The sequence below is a fragment of the Convolutriloba macropyga genome, chromosome 11 (assembly GCF_964194025.1).
Source record: "Convolutriloba macropyga chromosome 11, txConMacr16.3, whole genome shotgun sequence".
In the NCBI taxonomy this organism is placed as follows: domain Eukaryota; kingdom Metazoa; phylum Xenacoelomorpha; order Acoela; family Convolutidae; genus Convolutriloba; species Convolutriloba macropyga.
This window is the reverse complement of record NC_134478.1, coordinates 19,631,604-19,653,603: the sequence shown is the minus strand read 5'-3', so window position 1 is coordinate 19,653,603 and position 22,000 is coordinate 19,631,604. Positions and strand designations below refer to the sequence as shown.

Genomic DNA, 22,000 nt, shown 5'->3' with positions numbered 1-22,000 from the left:
TAGTCAAATCGAGAGGATATGAGATCTGCCAGATTCTGGGCTAAAAAATGCTCATTATGCAACCAGAGCTGTAAACTGTGTGGAAAATTTTAAATATATCTTTTACCCATTTTCTTTGATCCAATCCAACTGTCTGAGACTACATGATCGATGTGACTAGATGGTTGCAATAATGCATCGAATTTTTCATTCTTTTTATGTTTTTTGTTCATTTATATGCTTGTTAATAATGAATTCATAAAAAGTGCTCGTTTTTTGTTGGTTGCTCCTTGTTGAAGGTTGTTTATCAGCAACACTTTTGGATAACATTTTGCTGATATTGATAAAATTTCAATTGATGATTTAGTTTATGCTGAACGAAATTGTATGACTTAATATAGAGGGGTTTATATTTGAATTTGGGAGAATTTTGGTTAATGTCATCATAAATACTTCTTAGAAAGTGTTTTAGGGTTTTTGTCTGACTATTTTTCTCTTTAATCTGCAAACTACTCTTCCAAGCAGTTGAGTGAAATTTTCGAGGCAGAACTTTTCAATATCTCTTCGTCCTGAACAACTATCGCTGAACAACTCCAATGGAATCGGTGTCGTTTTCAGATCATCCAAGTCTAAACTTTTAACTCCAAGTTGTACCACTTCGAATTCCTCAAATTCGATTCCGTTTACGATTTCAGTGCTTTTCGATTGGATAAAGGACATCGTGCTTATTTGATCACCGATGTTAACTTTGCTCAAATTGCGAGCTTCGATCAGCTCTTCGTAAACAATATCGCCAAAATCAACGTCACCGTTACTAGCCGTTGCAGTTATTGATAAAGGACCCATAACTATAATATCCCGCTTTGAAAATCGCTGAACATTGTGAATGTGACCATTTTTTGCTCCGAAAAAGTTTCCCGACGTTTTGTTCTCCGAGTGTGTGAACGAGTTAACGTGGTCATGGAGCAGAACCTGGCCTTGATTGACCTCAAACGGGAACGGATTGCGGTGAAGTTTTCCACAGTTTTTGGACCAATTTGACATCACTTCGGAACGGAATTGATTTTCATCTAACTGTTCATTTGAAGAGAAATCTTCACTGTTCGCATTGCTTTCAATTTCGACAGGATAGATTAACGTTTTCTTATCAACCGTGAAAACACGTTGGTTATGCTCATTTATTAACGCATTTCGAGTCGTTACAATCATATTTGTAACTTTTTCGTCTTTAACTACATTCTTTAAGTCAACAATTTGAGATTGGAGCGAAAGCGTGTCGTTGACGTAAACAGGTCGGATATAATATCCATTGAAAAATCCGAATTGCACCCTCATTTTCTCACCCAGCAATGAATTACTGACAGGACCGCCCGTTGCTAAGGTTGCCAAAAGCAAAGGTGGCACTAGGGTTCCTCTGAAACCCATTTTTTGGGCTATTGCATCACTGATGTAGATTGGGTTTGAGATGTGAAATAGGGTCGACCACAAAGTCACCCACGATTCCCTAATTGTCCTGCTGAAGTTGTTTTCAATCATCATTCCAATAGAGAGGGGCTTTGAACATGTCGATGCAGGTTTCAGTGTAGAGGGCATAACTGAAACATTGAAGTTATTACCATTACCACATGGCATAAATAATTCCTCAAATTGTTGGCATTCCAATATCATTGCTCCCTCAAAATTAATTACGTTTAAGTTTTCCCTTTAAAGATTTTGCATTCCATAACCAGCATTCTGACAGATAACAAAAAATTTTGAGTTTGAGCAAAATTTGTATGACTTTCTCAAAGAGGTTAATAAACATTTGAATGATTGAAGTAAAAAATATATTCTTCCAACAATGTTGCGATTTTAAAATTTAATACGTAAAAGTACTTAATAAAATACGTTTTTGCATTCGGACTTCAAAACATCAGAAATGATTAAACTAAGGTTTTTGTTAGGAAAACTAACATACACTGACAACAGAGAAGCTTATCAATTTTGTATCGTATAATAACTGAGGAGCTTAGCAGCCCAATTACACAGTGTTTAAAATTTTGTGAAATTTTTTGTGGAAAAATTTCATAAAGGACCGTTTCAAGATAAAATAGAATTGACAGATTGCTTTTTGAACAAATTACGACCGTCTCTTTTTCAGGCTCAGTCAGGTTCTCAGTATTGGTGGTTTTTGGGAAAAAAAACATTTAAAACCAAATTTCTATATGAACAAATTAATAAAAAGGGACTTCCATACTGTAGACTCTGGTACCAAAGAGTTACGTTTTGCGGGAGTTGCACTTATAACATTGCGCTGCAAAACAAAACGTTTATTTGGATTTTTTCGACCGGTCACCTAATCGTGGACAAATGTGAAAATACCTCGTCACATTTGTCCACGATTTATCTCAATGGTCTTTATTCCATTTAGTTAACCAACAACTAGAGTTCTCGACTTCTTAAATAATGGTGTACTGAAGTGTGCTACACTCAGTAACACTATTTGATAATCTTAGTGCTATTTTGAGAACTTACGTTATAGTGCGTGAAGCACAAACTTGACTTGGACAAAGTCCATTTTAACGTGTGAACAAATTACTAAGTAGTTTTGAATAAGCTACTATTTTAAGATCACTAACTAAAACTGAGAATACTATGACGTGATATTATCACGCCACACAGATAACACCAAGTTAACCTTGGTAACTCTGTCGACACTGTTATCTCTATCCAATAGGATACTAGAGAACCACGTGTCCGCAAGTATAAAAGGAGCTTGCACGCTCAACTACCAGCACAATTTGGTCCCCGATAACTTCTGATTTAAAATCATACTCCCGTATTGCTCCCTTGCTCAATCTCAGCTTACTTGAGACATTTTTCTAACTTAGAATATTTTGTGACTTGTTCTTAACTAAGAACTCTCTAAGTCATAAAATATTAACTTAGCACAAATTTGGAAATCAGGTAAGTTTAATTTAACTTCTCTAAGTTATAATTTAACATCTCCTAAACTCTATCTAAGTTACAAGTTAACTTAGAATAACTCAACCTGTACTATTTAGTGCTATCTCAGTCTTAACAACTTTAATTATTCTATCCCTTCATGCTCGGTTCATAATTGATGCTGTTTAACATAACTTATTAATTCATATTTGCATTTAACTTTCTCTAATACTTAACTATATACCAAGAGTAGAACTAGGGGTTGAACTCTCAAGTTATACATGTGGTCCCTCGATTAACCCCGTCGTTTAAGTATCTAATGTACGGACCAGCAGTATAAATGGTGGTCCCAGAGAGGCTACTTCAATTTAACTTGTTCATTTAATATAGAGAGGCTAGTTCAATTTAACTTGTTCATTTAATATAGAGAGGCAACTTAATTTAACTTGTTCATTTAATATAGAAAAGGCATTCTCAATTTAACTTGTTCATCTAAACTATCAGAGAAGCCTGCCTAAATTTAACTTGTTCACTTATTGTAGAAAAGCCATTAAATTAACTTGTGTAAGTTAACTAGTCAAAGGGCTTCTCACTAAAATGTTTTTTTGGTTTTGATTTAAACTATTCCTCTGTTCTTAATAATTCTAATACAATAACTTCAGTCCTTTAAACAATGACCAGTCCTGGTGGTAGTACTCCTCCACCTGCCGTTACTCCCCCACCTGAAACTCCCATAACACATCCAAATCTTTCACTTGTATCTTTTTCAGGCAATGATCCTAATCAGGATGCCACTTCTTTTTGGAACTCTGTAGAAAACAAAATACTCTTTTCACTAGGAACTAGGCCTACAGCACCCGCTGCACAAACTAGCTATGATAAAAGGCAACAATCCTTATTCGGCTCACTTTTAACTGATACAGCATTAGAATGGTTGGAAAGTGAAGTCACAGATGCTACAGAATGGAATACTTTAAAAGATGAATTTATAAAAAGATTCACAGACGGTAGAGACCAATTTAGATTTAGACTTGAGGTTGAGAACACATTTAGGCAAGAAGGAGAATTAATAAAGAACTATCTACATAGAATAAAGAGTGGAGTTAATAAAGGCTGGCCAGAAAAGATACCAACAAGTATTGAAGGTGATGACAATATAAGAAAGGAGAAAGAAATCCAACAAAGACAACGAAGTCAGAAATACATAGATTTTGCTATAAGAGGACTAAGGCCACAAGGTTTAAAACGCAAAGCGCACGAGAAACTTATTGAGAATCCTTCAATAACTTGGACACAGTTTGTCGATCACTTAGTCGTAAAAGACTTAACATTTTCTGTAACAACAGAGTCTAGTGGAGCTACAGGAATAGATAAACTTAAAACACTTGAGAGCAAAATTAATGATTTAACCAGTCTTTTCAAAAGCAACGAAGTGAATGCTATAGATACTTCTAGGCCAAAAGACCCTAATATAAAAGGTAGACCTAACAGTACTAGATTCTGTGATTATTGCAGAAGCAATTGTCATTCCATCTCTAGATGCACAAGGAAACAGATAGATGATAGTGTTAACAAATTGAGAAGGGAACTAGTTGAACCAAGAAGGCCAAATATAACATTCTCTAATGATTATAGAAAGAATAACCTAGGCAATACAAGATTCAATGGTCCTAGAAACCAAGGCTATCAACCAAGAGGTGGCTACTCAAACTATAATCCTAGGTTCAACAAGCCTAACTATCAACCACAAAATACATCTTTCAACAGTTATGGCAATAGATTCACTCAATCATACGAACAAACCTTCCCTCAGCAAAACACATATAGAAATAATGAACCAAATCTTGAACAACAATCACCATCACCACAACAATAGCAACAGCCACAACAAAGTGCTAGCTTCTATACACCAAATAGAAATAACAATCTACAACAAAGACAACGAAAACCCAACAATATTCAGCAACAACCAAATCAAATAAGTTTCGTTGAAGGCGACGATGACTACGTAAATGCTATAACGGACTTCTTTCCTTTAAACTTTTGAAGTCTCCGAACGCTACTAAAGAAAGTAGTACTAAGTCAAGAATTTACCTTAACTTATATCACTTTGCCACCGGAGACATTAAAAATAATAGTGGTTTAGAAGTGGAATTCATGATTGACCCAGGATCAACCTGCACCATTATCAATCATCCTACATACCTTGCACTAGTAAACCTTGGACAAAATTTGCATTTACAAAATACAAATTGTGATTCAAAAACATATACTGGTTCATCAATCAGAATGCTTGGCTACACAACTATTCAATCTAGCTTCGAAACTGACGGTAAATATACAGTCCCCCAAAAAGTATTCGTTACTAAAGAACAGAGACAGAATATAATAGGTATTGATTTTTGTCATTTGTTTTTAAAAGCACTTCACTTCGATATCCCCGCAGTAGAATTAAAAACTGAGAGAAACCTAATTTGCTACGGCTCACTCAACAATGAGAAAGATTACCCATACATAACTGAGATGACTGCTTTAAAAGTAGCTCAACCAATCTTTCTACAACAGAAAAGTACACAATTGCACAAGCAAAAGCACCCCAGTCAAGCCTTATTCCCACCAGGAACATATTTCATGCCTCATATTAATGTTGCAAAAACTGACCTAGTCTTTGTGAACACACTTTGTCCACAACCTGAAGAATTTCTGCCCATATTTATGGAGAATCAAAAGAATCACCCAATACAGATAAATAGAGGAATAATAGGTTATGCTATGTGTGATATAACCGACAAACCTATACAAAGATACAATATCAAAAACTCTAATATGCCTATAGCGCACACGATATCCTCAGATGCAGAAATGAGAAAAGGTTTTGCTAACACAATCTCCAAAAGAATACCCTTATTAAAGGACTACTGTAAAAGTAGAAACTGTGATATAGGTGACATAATAATTTTCAGAGCAGATAATAACTTAGTATACAGTCTCATCACTAAGGCTAATCATTATGAGAAGCCAACAATTAATACAATCAAAGCAACACTACTTGCTATGAGAGATCATGCACTAGGACTAAATTTACGCTGTATAGCGATGCCAAAAATAGCTTGTGGTTTGGACGGAATGAATTGGAGAGAGATATCTTCTCTAATTGAACAAACATTTAAGAATTCAGGAATAACTATCTATGTGTATACAAGCAAGGATGATATTGATAAACTACAAAAAGTAGAAACTAATACACTAGAACAGGAAGAGGTGCTCGAAATTATTGAGAGTGAGTTAATAGAAAAATGCAAAGAAGACGAGAGAGAACTAGCCACAGACTTCTCTACCGAAGCAAAAGAGTTATGTAGACCTAAAGTCAACGAACAGTTTCCTAAGTTTAGAGATAAACTACAAAGCAACCGAATCATAAATAAAGCAGTTAGTGATTTTGTAATTAAGCAAAATAGAAATACAGTTCAAGACATAGAGTATCTAGAAAGGTTCTTAGATAACTTTGATTTCACGCAAAGTGATTTGACTGATGATGAATTGTTTGAGTTGATAGAAATAATACTTCAGGATAATGATGTCTATTCACATCATAAGTATGATATTGGCAGAACTAAACATAAGTTCCATTTACCCTTGAAGAAAGACGCAACCTTTAAAAAGCAACGACCAAGCAAAATACCCATTCATCTCAGAGATAAATTAGAAAGACTAATGGATGAATTAATTCAAGCAAGGATAATCAGAGAGCTCAATGAAAACGATGATATGAATATTTGGTTTGTCAATCCCGTTATCATATTACCTAAGAAGGATTATGTAAAACTAGTCATTGATGCTAGATACCTAAACTCTATAACTGATACAAGTAATTCTAGTTGGCCACTCGAACTACTAAACGTTCTAATGACAAGAATAACCGGAACTATATTTACAAGTAGTGATTTATCATCGGCTTATAATCAAGTACCACTAACTGAAGATACACAGAAGGTTACAAGTTTTATTGTAGGAGGCAGACAGTACACCTATCAAGTAGGATTTTATGGTCTTAAACCATTACCCAGTTTCTTTAGCAAACTAATGCGTTATGCATTTGGACCTCTTATAAAACGTAAATAAGCCATAACATATATAGACGATACTTTATTACAAGCTAAAGATAAACAAGAGATGTTCACAATAGTAAAAGAGTATCACTCTTTGCTTCGAAAGGCAAACCTTAAAGCAGCCCCCGATAAAACAATGTTTTTCTTACGAAAAGTGAGATTTCTAGGACATGTTATATCTAAGGACGGACTATCGCCTATTGCTTCGCGCATAGATGATATTAGAAACCTAAAAACGCCAGAATCGAAAACAGAAGTTTTAAGAGTTTTAGGAATGATGGGTTTCTATCACACCTATATTTTGAACTTTCACATAGATGCAAAACCTCTATATGACTTAACCAAAGATACAACACTATTCAAGTGGTTACCAGAACACGAAAAATATTCACAGACCTTTAACAAAGATTCTGTCACAATATTTCTAACGCGTTTCCTTCTAATGACTATCCCTTTCATATACATGCTGATTCATCTAATTTAGGAACAGGCTGTGTTCTTATACAAGATTTTCCTGATAGAAAACGTATGATTTCAGCAAACTCGAGAGTATTTGATAAAGCTGAACAAAAGATGTCCCCTCAACATAGAGAACTATGCGGAATAATATCTGCATTACAAACATATTAATTTTATGTTATTGGATCCCCTTTTCCAATTTACTTATATTGTGATCACAGACCAATTCTATTTCTTTGGTCACGACGAGGACAAATGTCACATCGCTTCTTTAAGTATCAAGTTTTAATAACTAAGTTCCAAAACTTGCAAATTATATACACTGAAGGCAAAAACTTAGCGTTCCCTGACATTCTTAGCCGAAACGTTTCTTTAGCAGATGCTAAACTTTATCAACTAGAACACAAAGTGATACCTAAAGATATAAAGTTTCATATTAACGGAAAAGAAGTTAACTACTCTGTATTGCATCAAGACGATAAGGACGCATCAGCTAACGACTGTTATCCAATTATTGCTCAAGTCAAAGGCGAAAGAAAGAAACTTATTAATATAAATGATGAAGGTGACTTTAGCGTAGATGATGCACCAGACTACATAAATGAACACTGTAATGCTATACACAGTTTCTCTGATTGTTTTCGCTTTGGCACACAAATAAATCAAATAAAGAAATTAACTTCAGAACTAACTAGCGAGTATGATAATCACTACTATTCCAAGATAGAAGAAATAGCTGAAATAAGTGATGACCGAGAAGGTTATGATGACCAAGATTGGTTAGACTTAGAAGAAGGTAATATTGAAAACTCACTTATTGAACAATTAGAATCTGCTAAAGCCGACTATATCAGACGGACAAAATTTAAGAAACTTATTGAACCAGAAGCTTTTCAAAACATCTCAGAAAAAGATGTCCACACAGATACATTAGATTTAATAGCTAAATTACAGATTTTGCAAAAAACGCTAATCTTGACACCGATAATATTCTTGAAGAACAAGTAAACGACTCCGTGATAAATAAAGTTAGAGATTGGCTAAAATTAGGCAAAGCTCCAGAAAAGGACTACATTATTAAACAATCTAAAGCACTACAAACTTATAGGAATAATTTCAACTTGTTGTTTCTAGAGAATCAATATGATTTACTCTGTTATTCCGAACCTTGTGAAGACGGCTCTTTTGATGTTAGGATATGTGCACCACTTTCGCTATTTATAAAGATATTCGAAGTCGCACATACGCATGAACTTAGTGGTCATAGAGCAGAAAGCACAACTTACAGTAGAGTTAAGCGATATTTTTATTGGCCCGGTATGTTTAAATGGATCGAAATGTTAATGTTAGATTGCTTAAGTTGCCAAACTAATAAGTCAGCACGCAAAGACTTGAACGAAGCACCCTTAGAACCATGGGGACAATTAGAAGCTATACCCCTACATACACTTCATATTGATCATAAAGGTCCACTACGACCACTCAGTAAAGGAAATAGATTTTGTCTTGTAATAGTAGACGCTTTCTCTAGATTTATACAAGTATACCCTAGCAAGAATGCTGAAGCTCTCGAAACAGTAAATCAACTAGAGAAATTTATAACTACATTTGGTATACCGCAACAAATAGTACATGATAACGGCAATGCTTTTATTAGTAATGATTTCGTTCACTACACAAACGAAATGGGAATTACACTATGCCCCCGAACTGCATATTCACCGTGGACTAACGGCAAAGTAGAAGTACAAAATAAACATTTGACTAATTACCTAAGACATTTTATTAGTAAAAGTGGATCTAATTGGTCCGAGTACACTAGTAAATTTGCATTTTCACACAATACTGGAGTAAACTACAGTACGGGATATGCCCCTTATGAAATACTATTCGGAACGAAACCGCAAATACCCTTATCACTAAAGTTAGGACTACTACGAGATAATCAAAAGAAATGCACATCAGAGTATTGTAAAAATCTACCGCCACACTCACATAGTGAAGAAACTTGTAATAACAAAAAGATAGAGAAATTGTTACAAAACAGATTATCTAACGAAATGTTAAAGCGAGAGAATACATTTAAGACAATATACTCGAATACCTACACTAAATGTAGACAAACTACGAATAAAGCACACAAGTATAGAAATAGGTTCAAACCCGGAAAGCCTATACCTGAAGGTAGAAAAGTACTACTAGAAAATCACTCTAAAGGACTACTAAGGTCTAAAAAGCTACAAGAGCTACGCTCAGGCCCTTACACTGTGCAACGAGTGCTAACTAATACTACATATGAAATACAACATGATAAAACAAATGAGAAGAAAACCGTGCATAGAAATCATATAGTGCCTTATTACCCGAAAGAAGAAAAAATACAAGAGTTATTTGAGAACTATATAGTCCCAGACGATACGGATGATTATTATACTCAAAATAATAAGCATAAAATATCCAAATCTAATGCTTATAGAGGCGCACAACATATTGCTATTTCACAGTGGCCTTTAGTAGAAACACAACCCACTATAAATTCTAATACTACACTACAGCCACCTTATAATGTTGAGGCTACCCCAACAAAGGACTCAGGCTTAGAATCGCTACAAACACGAGCAGATAATACTACGCATATACAAGGCACAAGCTCTTCTAATTTTCTACCCCCACGCATTTCAACCCCCTACCCTATGCAAAATATGTATTCACCTAATAGCCCACAGCAAGAAAATTTTTCTACCCCACCTGATAGTACTAATAAATTTAAAGCTACACGCAAATTATTCCCCCAAGCATCGCATAATACCCCCACATCATCACCTTATAATTCTACACCTACAGCATCACCTAATATATCTAATTTACCAGACGCAAATGAAGTATTAAGCAGACCCCAACGTAATAGAAAAGCACCTACATTCTTTGGTGAACCTATTCCTTCTGACTTGCTACATAAACTCAAAAAGAAATAGAGACACAAAATCTCTTTTCAAATAATAACTTTTATATTAAAAGCGTTTTTACGCACAAAACCAAATAAAAAGTAGATAACAGCATAACTGCGAAAAAGGAAAGCTCTTTATATAACACACAAGTAGTAGTTATTCGATTTCCAGAAACTTTTGTACAAGGCCGTTCATTACTGAATGTTTTAGACCCCCAGGCTTGAAGAGAAGGAATTCTTGATAATTCCAGGCCTTTAACATCTTATATGCATCCTGCAATACTGGGCCTACTTCTGGATCCCACCACGCCTGTTGTAACGCCCATAAGTGGTTTTCTAACTTTTCGTGAGCCTCATATTCCCACTCTACCTTGTGGCCCACGTTAAACTCCTTGAAGAACTAAACACAAAACTGTACCCTATACCAAACTTTATTTTAAAACTTTTTTTACTCCTTCCCCTTTTCCTCATATGCAAGCTTCATATTCCAACATTTGGTCCCAATACACAGTTTTTCTCCAACAGCCAGGCTGAAGGCCTCTAGATTACACAAATTTAAATCTAGAAGTCAATAAACAGTACTCACATTCCTCCCCAAGAAGAACTCAATCACATCCACTGTCCTGCTAGAGACAGTGCGAGTTTCTCGCTTGTCCCACGGATTGAGCATGGTACTAGCCCGACAGATTCCCAATAATTCTTCATGCCCCAAAATGATGTTAAGGTGCTTGTATGAAGTTGATAAGTAAAACAGAAAATCAGAAGCTTCCAAACCCCCGATATTTTCATTAATATAGTTTTTATAAAGGTACTGACGCACCTTTAGCCTGAAATCATAAACAGGAACTAGAACTATGCCCTGTTGTTCAAGAAGATATTCAGCCTCACATAACAAGTTTTGAAGCTCCTCACCCGGCTCCAAGAAATTCATATCCCAGAAAGACATAATGAAGATTTTAAAGTTTAAGGTTAAATCGAGAATAAAGGAAGAAAGTTAGTGATGAAAAATTAAGAAAGTTAAAGAAATCAGAGAGAGGCTAAAGATTTGAGTAAGAGAACAACTGTATAGTATGAACGTTTAAGGCAAAAAGCATATAGCCCACTCAACACAAATCCTACATAAAGTACGCAATTAATCACCATTGCAAGCTGTTACACACACAAAAACTTCTATACATGTTCAAAACTCATACTTTCACAATTTACGCATACCTTTTATTGCAAACTAACGCTGGAAACACATGTTACCAAAAGCAAATCTAAGTAGAAGTTATTCCCCCATGAGCAAATACTTTATCTAAGTTAATTACCTTGAGTACAGGAATGTGTCCCTTAGGAATCGCATTTAGTCAGGAACACACACTTTAAGCAACCCACATAGTCAACAAATAGAGCTAACTTTACTAGCTTAAGCACCCAAGGAATGTTTAAGGTAAACCTTAGAGCACTTATGAACAATAACTAACTAACCGCACAATTATAACTTCTACACACAAGAGTTATTCAACTAAGAACAAACAAATACCCGCTACTAGAACAAATAGAAATCAATTTAGAATTATGGCTAAGGCCCACTTCTATCACCAGTCAGTTGAACATGCATTTCAATCCTACACTAACTTAAATTAATAAAATGCGCGAAATCATAAAAATTATACGAAAAACTTCAAATATTAACTAACCCTTTTTCTGAACGCGTCCAGATAAGAAACTCAAAATTTGTCCAAATATGCACAAAAACATAGCAAAGGTTATGGGAACAGATTTTTAATGTCTAGCCTATATGTAGAGAAATCTTACCTTGAACAAGCACAAAAATATCGAAAAACAGAACTTACCGCTCATTAAGTTCCAAGAGGTCTCCGAGAGTTTTTGCTGAAGAAAAATTGTTATTTTTTGGCTTAACTCAAGCACTCATAACTGTACTACAGCCCTACATCTGCGATTTCTAAAATTCGGACCAGAAGTTCCTTTTTAAGACACATATTTTAATCGTATAGAACATATAAAAATAGCAAATCCTGAACGTTCAGTTTTGCAAAATTATCGTAATGTGCTTGTCATATGACCAATTTATCACGTTGCTATATGCCACTAGTCAAGGCTAGCCATTGGCCAATCAGATTTGAGCACACAAATTATGGTAACTTGATCCTGAGAACCACTATTTAAGAGCCTTACCCAAATTCAAAATCACTTTTCTCAGTTACCTTCTGAAATCAATTACTTCTTCTCTCTCAAATTCAGCTCTAACTAAACTATCTCTCTCTTACTCTCTCTCTCTCTCTCCCCCTATTTCTCTCTGTCCCAAATTCTATCTTCACATTTTGCCCCTTTCAAATAATAACTTAGAAAACTTAGAAAAGTTTTCAAGCATTTCAATTTGTGAACACCAAACATTTGCCACAACACATCTCCACAACACATATACCAGGTATCTCAGTTCAATATTGATTCTCAATTCAATTCTTAGTCACTAACTATAGCAGGAGTTCATAACTCTTTAGAGACTGACAATTCAGAAAGTTTCTAAATCCCGACAAACACTACCTACACTAAACACTTTCATCACCAGTTAAACACACCACAATACACCAACACCGTAAAAACAATCAATCCTAATATATGACCGAAGTCTCATTCGACCAAAACGGTTTTCTTATTTCTCTTTCTATCAACCCTGATACACTTGTGAAAGTTTCCATTAAGGCAAATCAAAAGCTGAAATTTAATAGTGAGTTTAACACCATAACCAGTTGTCAAATTTCTAACGAAGTAAGAACTGTAGTATTCTTTGCTACTAACTCTAACGAAGACCCTATTGCTGTCTTCTGGGGAAAATACAATCCTCAACAACTTAACAGTCTATTACTTCAAATTCATTCTTCAAGCTGAGTTGACTTAGACATTTTAAATGTCCCTTGTTTGGTTTTAGAACCAACAACTGATCAATGAATATTCCGCTAAACGATTATTGGGTTATAGCTTCAAGAACAACTTTCTCAACTTCTTACAGCCCTTATAACATCCCACATAAAATTTTGAAATATAATAACAAGTCAGCAAAAATTGATCGATCATATATTTCATATAAAGAGAACGTTGTTATTTTCTTCGTTAAAGACCAGTTTGTAAATTTAGAAATAATTGTTTGTTGGACCCCTAACAAACCAGAACATATTGAACGCTTTCATTTCCAATTGAACAACAGAGACGAAATAGACCTTGATATCATCGAAGCTCCCTTTACTGTAGACCCTTAATCTATGTTACCACCTTCCCTTGAAACACAAGTTCTTACTGCCCTTGCATTCGACCCGCTATCGTATATTAGAATATTCCTCCTACAGAAAATATTGAAATTCGGAAATAAAACTGTAACACTTGACAAGTGTTTTGTTTCTAATCAACAAAGAACAGTTGCATTCTTCGTAACATCAGAAAATAACGCAAAATTTGTCATAATTTGGGTACCCTATAATCCCGCTCCCGTTCACGAGCTAAAATATTAGATTACTTTCACGGATAATATTAACTTGAATCTGTTAGACTCACCTCATACTGTCTTCGTTTATTAAATGGAAGACGGAGAAATCAAGAAATCACCAGCAATAGACGAAGTAATAAACGTAAGTTACAAAATGCTTATTTTTATATTACTTTGCTTAACTCTGTTCCTACCTGTAACAACTGATATTGAATCTGAAATTGCTCAGCATATTGCAGAATTAAAATTCCTAGTTGAATATAACGATTCTCATCCACACTTCATAGAATGTGTCGAAAATAGAAATAATTGTCTACCTGAAGAAATTCCGTACCTTAAATTACTAGAGCCTCCTGAAAAGCTAATAATTTGGTCAAAACGCAATGTCCATATGCCACTATCACTGATTAAAAACCAGTTTAAAGAAAAATTTACTGATAAGAAAGCGTTTCTTTCAAAAGTAGAATATTTTTTAACCTACATCGGAAACCAAATTCGTTCTGCTCAGTTTCTTAAGATTATTGCTATAATACCTCTCGCACTTCTCTGTGTTATAACTGCTTGCTCTGCAAAATATTTGATCTTTATTATATTTCTTGCATTATTAATCTTAACGTCTTTCACTGACGCCAGACCAATTGAACAAATGAGTATCTATGAAAACACAGCTCCTAACCTTCACGTTAACCACTTTGATTGCTCAAAAATGATTTCCAACCAGATGTATTCTCTCAACAAAGTAGCACCCTGCGAAATTCGCCCTGATTAAATTAGCACTAATCAAGCACGAGTCACTCTCTACCAAAGAAATTATAAAGTTAAACTAGAAGCAACTATGTGTAAAGCAACCCAACAGCAATTACGTTGGTTCTGCGATTCTTTTGACTCTAGCGGCATAGATGCCAGACATAATACTATTACTACTTCAGTTAAGCTTGATGCTCAGAAATGCAATCTTGCAAAGGAAAGAAAAAAGATGAAGCTTTCCCCTTCTTCTAATTCAGTAGAATTCGACTTTGACAAATCTTTATTCTCAAACTTTAACTCAGGCGATGTTGGAACTGGGAACAATGAATGTAACTCCCGAGGTTGGATTACACATTACACTTATGAAACATATATGCAAAATGTTAGCCTGAATGTAAACCTTAGAGATGGCACAGTTAATGACTGGCAAAATATACCTCTACCTTGTCCTTTGTCAGCAGGAGGCTGCGATTCTACATCTACTGATCCATTTGCATACACTTGGGATGAACCCAATAATTGTCTTTTCACTATAATTCGCACTTTTGACGCTCAAATGATTAAAGCTAATGATAAATACTATATAGTAAATGATCCTAATTTTACTTCAGCTCAGTCAGATTTCGACTTACAAAGCTTTATGTTCCAAGTTTATAATAAACCACAGTCTTTATGTAGTCATCCACGAATAGTATATCCTCCGCCATATGATTCTCTATACATTAGTCTTCGTGACGGATTTGATATGAACACTGGAGAACCCATTCACAAATTTAAACCCGATACTGGTGCTATAACTCTGAAAAATAAATTCTATTCCAGTGACAGCAAAACAGTTGATACAACATATTCTCAAGTTTATGAGAATATTGATTTCGAAGCACATCTTGGAACAAAAATTGACTATTTGCACTTTAATAATCTTCGGCAACTTCAAACTTCTACTCTAGAGCTATTAAGAAATGACTGTGAATAAGAGCGCTCAACTATTCTTAACACTTTAATGATTTCTCATGAAAATCCGCGTTTAGCTGGATATACCTTAACAAGAAACAGATCTACGTTTCTCAAAACAAATGGCAATGTTGCCTGGCTATATAATTGTCCTGAATTTCATTCACCTTTACAGATTCTTAATAAGTGCTATAATCGAATACCAATTCTTTTTGAAGATGAAATTCATTTTGTTGATCCCATTTCTAGACAAACCTTCATTGAAGCCGAAGAACAATTGTGCTCTGATAAACATTCAAATTTATTTCAACTAGATGTTGACGATGATAATTCATGGTTTGAGCTAACCCCACAAATCACAAAAGTAAGAGGACCTGCACTCTTCAAACCACACATAGTTATTCAACAAATTTCGAATGTTATTCTGCAAGTATTTATGCTTCTATCTACACATATAAAGAAATGATGTCATTCTGGAATTCAATAACTTTCAACTCCAATATGAAAGGAGTTCTTAAGCACTTTACTAAGTCATTATTAGATAGCAGAGAATCCTTTTCAAATATTTCAGGCACGAATTATTATAACTCTAGAACTATTTATCTAGATTCATTTATTTCACCGGACTTCTTTAATAATCAATTTGTTGAAACCTTTGGTAAAATACAATATATAATCGAGCAATTCGGAATATTCTTTGCCGCTTTCTTATTCATTAAGCTACTCATCGACATAGTTTTATGCTTAATCCGAGCAATGCAAATTAACAAAATTACAGGTGCATCTATTCATTTTGGTAAAGCACTCTTTGCTGCCACATTTGATTTAATGTCAGTTCCAATTCTCACTTCTATCTATCAAGCAACTAATTCAGAGAATAATAACACTGATGAAAATAGAGAACCAACCATGCAAGTTCCAAAATATGATAATGCTATTACTAGAGAACGAGTTATTCAAATTCCACCTTATACAGAGAATACAGGCTTACAAGCTTTAAGATTTGAGGAAAAAGTGGTTATCCAAACCTACATGATGAGAATAATGAAGACGAAAATAGAAACGATCACAACGTTCCTACGTCTCCAGTATAGGATTAATTCCTCTATTACTTTAATTTCATCAAACTATATGATGATAATATAATACAGACCGACTTCATATTTACTACTGATTTACTTTGAAAGAGAATACAAAAAAATAAGAAAAAGAGAATACTTGCAAAATAACTTCAAAAAATATACTCTTAGAATAGATTAAGAGTAGAGAATACTTGATATTTCAGGAACTTTCTTCAATCCCTAACGAATTGATACCAGTCTTTCAGAAGGAGCCTTCAAGTGGTTGGCCCAAATACAATACACAATCAACTTCTAAACCTCAATCTGGAGTTAAACAACTTGACAGACTAGTACAACCCACAACTCACGTTACCCCATCTACAACTTTTCTCTCAGCTATCAAGATTTCAGCAGTACAAACTCAAGCAACTAGTGCAAATTCATCAACAACAGTTACATCAACCAAAAGGAGAACTAAAACCGCAGATACAATTGCAAAGAAACAACCACGTAAACAATTCAGTAGAGAGATATTCAGCCCAGCGACACCGCTAGAAGTAAATATACCCCAGACAAACAGTACGGCACCCAACGTCTTAGCAAACACTACAACTACTCAATCGTCACGACCAAACTTTCTTAATCTTCATCATTTCACAACTACCCCCCTGCAAGACCCCCTACAAAAACAACATCAAGCTGAAATACAAGCTAAAACCCCCGGTTTTAGTGGACACCCGAACTACGATACGAATTTAATCTACCAGCTGCAGCCCAACATCAATAGATTCAATCTCATTGGCTATTTGTCAAACAAAAATTCTTATCTACTAACTATTCAAAACCTTCAAGGACAAGCAATACAAGTCCCGTTTGATAATATTACAGCAAACCTCACTCCTCAGCTTGATACCTTCACTTATCAGGTACAGCAAAACTTTCTAACAGAAAGACAACGCTCTCAACAGCTCGAACAACGGATTACTGAGCTCCAACTGGAGATCGCAAATCTGAAGCATCAACTCCACATCCTCCGCTCATCACGTTGAGCACTCACGGAATGGAATAGATAAATTTGTCGTTGTTGATGTTCAAGTACTTCCTTCATTACTTCTTCTTCTTTCTCCCGTGGTGAGGAAAATTATTCGTTAGTTTAAACGAACGCTTAATTATTAGTCATTTTGATTACCTTACTCTCTTTGATTCCATTACTCACATCAAGTAATGTAATCCACATTGAAACTATCTTCAATAATTACACTTAGCGCAATTTATGGTGAACAATGAGTCCATTCTTATCTTTAGATTGCAAATTTGATTTGTTCTCGCTTCTCTGAATAATATCTATTCTTTATCTTTACCGATTTATCTTGCTTATGACATCATTCGATTGTTCCATTGAATTCCATAATTTATTTAATGTCTTACAACCTTTCAGTAGACGTTAAATATTTCAAAACATATTGTGATCTCGCTGAATTTATTCAATCGCAAGTTATTAAAACTTCGAAAACATTCTTAGTTGGAAATAAATTCTATACACCATTGTCAGTTCATTGGACATTTGAGTTACAAGAGATTATCTTATTCTTGCAAAATAGCAATTCCAATGAAATTGTAGTTTATTTTCATCAAGTTCCTGAGTACGATTTATTTGAAATTCTAAAGCTTATTCATACCGAAGAAATTCTTAACATCAATAATCTAAACTTTCGACCGCTCACTTTTTTCAGTTAATATGTTAGTTTTCAATATTTTGGTAATCACGAATCTATAACACTTTACATATAATGTTACAACATCTCGCTAAGAGATTATTCTGATTTCCATCCGCCATTTATAGTTTAAGTACTATTTGGATCTTCCTGTCAATTCCTTTCAAAGATTAATTGGTCTTCCATTCTCCCCATTGACACAAAAATTGAATTACTATATTATTCACAATGAACACATATTTTGAAGGAGGTGTTGATATCGAATGGTTTAAAGATTATTGTCAACTCTCTGATCATGTTGAATCCGCATGGGTTAACTTTTCTAAACAGATTACTTTTAACGATAAAGTTTTCAGGATCTCCTAATTGTATTATTCTGGATTTCAATGCGAAGTTATTTTATTTCTTGAAGACTTTGAACAAAAAGAAATTGTTATTTATTTTGAACTAATGACAAAAAGCAAGATTAATTATTTCTTAAAACTAATTCATAATGATCAACTAAGTCTAAATATTAATTCCTTAAACTATAGCTACAAAGCTTACTTCAATTGATTTATTCTTCGACAATACTCAAATAAAGATGAATTACGAAACGGAATTCTTTATTTGGGGAGTTATTTCAACAACACTAGCCCTTATGGTGTTGCGCGCAGTCATTTTAATTTCCCTATTCATTTACCTCGCTTGTCATTATAGACCATTAACTTAACCAGTATATTCTTCAACTTATATTTTTCTATTATTCAACGTCAGATGTATTAGCAGCAAAATTTTATAGAAAAACAACTTCAAAAGGTCTATTATAACGACCAGCCAAAAAATTGGATCTATTATTTTGTACAGTCCTGTATCTTAGGACATCGTCAACCCTTCTTCAAGAGAGAACTCAGAAACAAGAAGCTACGATGAACTTTAGAACTTTAACCAAGTAATCTACCTCACAAACTTTAAATGCTTAATTATTATAAAATTAAGCTAAATAATTTATTCGATTATGTAAAATTTGATGTTTTGATTTAATACCTATGGACCGGGATGGGATGTACTGAAGTGTGCTACACTCAGTAACACTATTTGATAATCTTAGTGCTATTTTGAGAACTTACGTTATAGTGCGTGAAGCACAAACTTGATTTGGACAAAGTCCGTTTTAACGTGTGAACAAATTACTAAGTAGTTTTGAATAAGCTACTATTTTAAGATCACTAACTAAAAGTGAGAATACTATGACGTGATATTATCACGCCACACAGATAACACCAAGTTAACCTTGGTAACTCTGTCGACACTGTTATCTCTATCCAATAGGATACTAGAGAACCACGTGTCCGCAAGTATAAAAGGAGCTTGCACGCTCAACTACCAGCACAATTTGGTCCCCGATAACTTCTGATTTAAAATCATACTCCCGTATTGCTCCCTTGCTCAATCTCAGCTTACTTGAGATATTTTTCTAACTTAGAATATTTTGTGACTTGTTCTTAACTAAGAACTCTCTAAGTCATAAAATATTAACTTAGCACAAATTTGGAAATCAGGTAAGTTTAATTTAACTTCTCTAAGTTATAATTTAACATCTCCTAAACTCTATCTAAGTTACAAGTTAACTTAGAAAAACTCAACCTGTACTATTTAGTGCTATCTCAGTCTTAACAACTTTAATTATTCTATCCCTTCATGCTCGGTTCATAATTGATGCTGTTTAACATAACTTATTAATTCATATTTGCATTTAACTTTCTCTAATACTTAACTATATACCAAGAACAGAACTAGGGGTTGAACTCTCAAGTTATACATGTGGTCCCGCGATTAACCCCGTCGTTTAAGTATCTAATGTACGGACCAGCAGTATAATGGTCTAAGACATAGTTCAGAATTCTGAATTCTGTTAATTTCCATTTTATGAGTACGTTCAAACCAGCGATTTGTCTTTTCAATCCAACTAGTTAACTCAAGAACTTTTTTCTAATTAAAAATCTGTTAGGTTTTCTTTGATTTCTGCTTTATCGTGATTAGACGATAGCTCAAAAACAAAGATCGTCGAGAAATGCGACGGGTATTTCCAAACCTTTCTAAATTTGAACTAAATTTGCCTTACTGTCATTGTTTTTCATGATCGCTTGTAACTCTAATTTTAAAAAATGGGCCGCGAATACTCCCCAAGAAATCAAGCAAATTTTCTTGTTTTTGGGTAAGTTTTGTCGCGTAATGAAGTCAAAGTATTCACAAGACTTTAAAAGAAAACATTTGTAAACACAAACAACTCGATATTACCTGACTCAGAATGTGTTTTGGGTTGTGACAGATGTGCACGCAATTTTTCTTCTTTCTCAAAAATTTCCCTCGCCCTTTTCTTGTGAGGGGGTCCGACCATTGCTGCCAAGTGTTCTGGAGTCTTAGAGTACACCGACATCGCTTCACTTCTATTAGTAACAGAATTAGCCCAATTAATTTCCTCAACACTGGCTGAAAATTCTCGGTTGGCTATTGCAGTTTGGGGCAAAGTTAGCGTCACTGCACCGTCAAAACCATTCCGGTTCCATTTTCGGAAGGTTTTCTCTGAACTAGTTGGATCGAAGAGTGTACACACTGCCCCTATTGCCTCGATGCCAGCGCTTTTTGCCGCTAGTGACGTTTTAACAATCAAAGCATCGTCCACTAAACTTGGTTCATTGTCAAAGGTAAGTGATGTACAATTATCAGAGCTAAAATCCTGGTTTCCGAAAAACAATGCGCAAATTTTATCAGTCGATTGAGCAATTTCGAATAAATTAGCATAACCCTGACTGCTTTCGATTACAGGGATCAAAAGTTTATTCTGGCCGTTTTCTTTGTCCAGTCTTGAAGCTATTTCTTTCAACATTCTGCCATTTTCAGCTTTTGGTATTATGAACCCAAACACTTGCGGAAGATTAAGCCGTGCAATATCTTGCCAAATAAGATCCCCATCGTCAATTGCGTTAATGCGAATTGCAAGTGGGCGGGATTTGAAAATATTGGTCAGAATCATTTCCCGATAGAACTCCCGATATTTTTCTTTCTCTAAGTGAGGGACTGAATCTTCCATATCTAGGGTAATGACGTCAGCATTTGAGGCTGCTGCGTATTTTAGCCCACTTTCCGTTTTCTTTGTCGATATCCATGATCTGGTCGGAAAAGGCAATTTTTTCGAGAATCTTCTCTTTGTGACTATGTTACTGAAGTTATTCATGTACCTTTCTAGCATTGCTTAAATTAACTAATTTGAATTATTCTAGAATCTGATGGTCTTTTTTGCCAGTTATCTGGTGTACAATTGTCGATTAAGTTTGCTGAGCTTGAGTTAGATAACCTTGTGGCAAAATTTGTATTTTGTTGATATAGTGAACTTGTTCACCTACTATTACTTAACTAATGGTCGTTTGTGAAAACGCGTTTCCTTACTGTCAAGAAAGATGAAATTGATAACATTCTGATGAAAGCTGGATTAGCTTCGAGAGCTGCTGAATATATGCTTGAACATTTTACTACTGGGTTCACAGGTACAGCTTATAGGTCAAAGTTTGCATTTCAATGTCACTCATGCAGCATCAGCTTGTTATGAACAAACATTTATTTAGCAGGCTTCAAAT

General features: G+C 34.7%; 1 protein-coding gene across 1 annotated transcript; it reads right to left on the bottom strand.

Annotated features, from left to right (window-relative positions):
• Nucleotides 1–319: 319 nt before the first annotated feature.
• LOC142350027 (uncharacterized) lies at nt 320–21,745 on the bottom strand. The gene is made up of 2 exons (XM_075401931.1): nt 20,664–21,745; nt 320–1,574 (listed from the first exon to the last, which is right to left on the bottom strand). The coding sequence occupies exons 1-2, from the start codon at nt 21,613–21,615 to the stop codon at nt 448–450; spliced, it is 2,079 nt and encodes a 692-aa protein (XP_075258046.1). The 5' UTR covers nt 21,616–21,745; the 3' UTR covers nt 320–447.
• Nucleotides 21,746–22,000: the final 255 nt, after the last annotated feature.

Bases quoted from the DNA above. Each gene is read 5' to 3' on its own strand.
- LOC142350027 (XM_075401931.1), bottom strand. From the start codon at position 21,615: ATGCTAGAAAGGTACATGAATAACTTCAGTAACATAGTCACAAAGAGA. The intron at 1,575-20,663 runs GTAATATCGAGT...TCAATGTTTCAG, and splicing joins CAAAACACATTCTGAGTCAG to TTATGCCCTCTACACTGAAA.